This window comes from Saccostrea echinata, unplaced genomic scaffold (genome assembly GCF_033153115.1).
Source record: "Saccostrea echinata isolate AGI-Se365-2 ecotype Australia unplaced genomic scaffold, CSIRO_AGI_Sech_v1 ptg000033l, whole genome shotgun sequence".
Lineage (NCBI taxonomy): Eukaryota > Metazoa > Mollusca > Bivalvia > Ostreida > Ostreidae > Saccostrea > Saccostrea echinata.
The window spans coordinates 4,401,066-4,405,097 of record NW_026889782.1 but is presented as its reverse complement, the minus strand read 5'-3'; the positions used below and the strand labels follow the sequence as shown (position 1 = coordinate 4,405,097).

The window sequence follows — 4,032 nt, the reverse complement described above, 5'->3', positions numbered from 1 at the left end:
TAAAACCTTATTACCACAAACAGTAGATTTAACAGATGGACAATGGGAAGTGGCTTTAACAGAATTGATGTATCCCATTTCATTGAAAAACATCACAGAAGAGGAAGCTTATTTTGACATCCTGCTTCCTCAGTTTTATGTTCCAAAACTCGAAGAACCTAATGCGTTTAGATGGGACAGATTTAAAATGAAAACCATAGAGGCGATGCCATTAAGCCAATGTCCTGTACTGTTAGATTGGGCCCATACCGAATTTGGTGATCAAATAACGAAAGACCAGAAGATGGAAATTAAGCGAATTCACTTTAGACCGGGGCCTTACATTCATCCCATGGCTTTAACAAGTGAAATCAGTCTTGGACTGGAAAGAACTTTGAAAAAATTATGGAAGTTTTTAGGTGATTCTGTTGATTCTAAAAAAAAGAGTGAGATGAAATTAGCCTATCATGACAAATATGATAAAGTGATGTATCACTTTAACGGGAGAGAACTTAGAAAATATCCCCTTTGCATTCGTTTTCCCACAGCCTTAGCTTATAAGTTAGGAATAGAAAGTAAGAAGGTGATGCTTCAGAACGATACAGAAACCAAATGGATCAACGTGAGTTACATGGGTAACCATACCGTAGATTTATATGAAAATCTGAAATCCATGTACGTGTATTGTGACTTGATTGAACCCCAGACGGTAGGATCCAATGCCTTGAAATTGTTAAGAGTGGTTCCTTGTACACTCAATCTGGAAGATAAAAAACAAGCTAAATGGGAACCCGTTAGAGCGGAATATTTGAAACTGAGTAAAAAACATTTCGATAGCATTGAGATTCATATCATGACTCCTTTAGGGACTCCCATGCCTTTTTTAAGTGGAAAATCGGTCGTGAAACTTCATTTCAGAAAAGTGTACTGAGATGAGTGTACATCTTTTTTGTTACATCCTATTGGGAGTGATGACTTGTCTGATATGCTGTCTGTATTGTATTCAACCCTAAGACAGGAAGGGGTATAAAAAGGAGTCCCCGGAGTGCATTTAGGTCAGTCTGACACGAGTCATGAAAACATGCAGTATCATCCCGGATTATTGAGACAAAGAGGACACGGACAGTTTGTCTATCATAGAGGTTTATTACGTCAAAAAGGACACGGTATTTTAGGATCCTTGTTTAAAGTAGCAGCTCCCTTAATAGGAGGATTATTTGGAGGAGGCCAACAGCAACCACCCCCACCCCCACCCTATTATTATCCACCCCAAAACTATCAAAGAGGGGAAGGATTTTTTACGGATTTACTGAAATCGGGGGCCAAACACGCCTTGACCGCTGCTGCTAGAACGGGGTTAGACGTGTTAGAAAATAAGAGATCTTTAAAAGACGCTGTCAAAACTCACGGAGTACAAGCCCTGAAAAACACTTCGGGAATGGTGAAACAAAGAATGAATCTAGGAGGTACTAAGAAAAGAAGAAGAAAGAGAATGAAAAAACAGAGGGGATCGGGAATGGTGATTAAAATAATAAGAAGAAAAAGACGACAGAGAGGCAGAGGATTTTTTACGGATTTACTGAAAACGGGAGCTAAACACGCCTTGACCGCTGCTGCTAGAACGGGGTTAGACGTGTTAGAAAATAGGAGATTTTTAAAAGACGCTGTCAAAACTCACGGAGTACAAGCCCTGAAAAATACTTCGGGAATGGTGAAACAAAGAATGAATCTAGGAGGTACTAAGAAAAGAAGAAAAAAGACACCTGTGTTAGCCCGAGGAGGTCCTAAGAGAAAAAGAAAAAAACAAGGAGGAATTCAGACTAAGAAAACACGTCCTTTAGATATCTTTGATTGAGAGACACTATAAATAGGGAAAGTCGAGTGAGATTGACCTTCATTTGTGAAAAATCCATCCTAGTAGACAGACATCATGTTGCAACCAGATTCCTGTGCGTGTGGGATGAACAATTTACAATTGTTCCAAGTCCCCCCGACTAATATTGCTTTAGAAGACTCCAAATGGGAAGAATATTACCCCATTTCTAGTACTTTAGATTCGGATACGGCTCCCATTGAATTTGAAATTAAAGGACAAGGAGATCAATATCTGGATTTATCTCAAACGTATGTTCAAATGGTGTGTAAATTTACCAAAGACGATGGTACTGATCTGACTGGAGCTAACACCACTTGCGCCCCGGTGAATAATATCTTTCATTCCTTGTTTACGGAAATCGATCTCAGTGTCAATGGAAAAATAGTGTCTCCGGGAACCGATACTTATCCTTACAAAGCTTATCTGGAGAAATTACTTTCTTACAAACCCAGAACTTTAATGACCCAGATGAGAGCCTGTAGTCTGTGGGAAAAAGATACGGCAGGACACATGGACGAAGTGGGGGTAGCAGACCTTGGAGTGGCTCAAAATAAGACATTTGATGTAACCCCAGGTGTAAGTGGTGGTGCCGATACTGTGACCATTGACGAACCCATCGTCCCAGAGTTACCGGCCAATTCCAGAAACGAAGGATTTAGAAAACGTCACCAGGCCATCAAAGATAGTAAGAAAATAGCCTTGTTTGATCGTTTACATCTGGATCTATTTCAACAAGACCGATTTCTACCCAATGGAGTAGACGTCCGTTTGAGATTTAATCGAGCTAGACCTCAGTTCTACATGATGATCAAAGCACTAAGTACGGGAAAAGTGAAAATATTGAACATGGTCTTGTGGGTGAGAAAAGTCAAACCCACGGCCGTCATGATGAATGGCATTAATCAAAGTTTGAACACTCATAGAGCCAAATATCCTTTGAGAAGAGTCGAAGTGAAAACCTTTACCATACTGACAGGAACTCAATCTAAGATTACGGATCATCTGTTTCAAGGCCAGATGCCTAAACGTCTCATTTTAGGCTTTGTGGAAAATGCGGCTTTTAACGGAGATAAAACTAAAAATCCGTTTCATTTTCAAAACTTTGGAATTAAGAAATTAGATGTCAGTATCAACGGAGAGACCATGAGTACTCGTTGTTTCGAGCCCAATTTCAATGAAGATTTATATCTGAGATCTTATCTGAGTCTATATCAAGCCTTGGGAAAATTAGGAGAAGATTGGGCTCCGGACATCACCCTAGAAGAGTATAAAAACGGATACACTCTGTGGGGCTGGGATTTCACCAAAGATCAAGAAGCGCAATCGGACAAATTCCACATCATAGAAACCGGAAATCTGAGAATAGAAGTCCAATTTACGAACAATACGGTGAACACCTTAAATTGTGTGGTGTATGCAGAATTCGATAACCTGTTAGAAATAAACAAACAGAGAGAAGTCAGTATTGATTACTAATGGATACGGGACAGTTGAGAGAAGTCTTATCCAGAGAATTAAAGAGTTCTTTTGGTGGAGTGTACCCCTTGGATATATTACCGGATCAATTAAGACTTGGAGAAAAAGCCATCGTGGTGAATACGGATCCTCAAGATCAACCTGGAGAACACTGGGTGTGTCTGTACGTGAGCAGTCCAGTGGTGGAATATTTTGACTCTTATGGATTTCCTCCCTTACAGAAAGAAATTCAAGACTTTATCCAGCGTCATGCTCACCAATGGATTTATAATCCGTATCGATATCAAGATTGGAAGACCGATGTGTGTGGACAATATTGCGTGTATTATTTACATCAAAGACACAAGTTGAGAAAGAAAGCAGACGAGTGGTTATTTCCCTTTGACCATAGTACAGCTTTACAAAGAGATCATTATGTAGCTCAATGGTTTAAAGACACTTATCATAAAAGACCTACGGGTCATGGACAAACTTGTCAATGTTTCTATCAAAATGTCATGTAATTAATTGTTGTTGTTATCAATAAAAAAGAATTGAAAAAAAAAAAAAATCTGTGTTCTTGTTTTTTTTTTTTTTTTTAAAAAAAAGGGGGGTTTTCCCCATGATACTAAATATAGAAAAAAAAGGTATATATAAAAAAAAGAAAAAAAAATAGCCTCATTTGATCATGAGTCTCCAGGAGATACAGGGTGATTTATTAA

The 4,032-nt window shown here is 38.9% G+C and overlaps 1 protein-coding gene across 1 annotated transcript; it reads left to right on the top strand.

Annotated features, from left to right (window-relative positions):
- Positions 1–1,909: 1,909 nt before the first annotated feature.
- Positions 1,910–3,331, top strand: LOC133198037 (uncharacterized protein F54H12.2-like). Its single transcript, XM_061334191.1, has one exon. It carries the CDS (start codon positions 1,910–1,912, stop codon positions 3,329–3,331), a length of 1,422 nt encoding a protein of 473 aa, XP_061190175.1.
- Positions 3,332–4,032: the final 701 nt, after the last annotated feature.

Coding starts and splice junctions, on each gene's coding strand:
- LOC133198037 (XM_061334191.1), top strand. CDS start 1,910: ATGTTGCAACCAGATTCCTGTGCGTGTGGGATGAACAATTTACAATTG.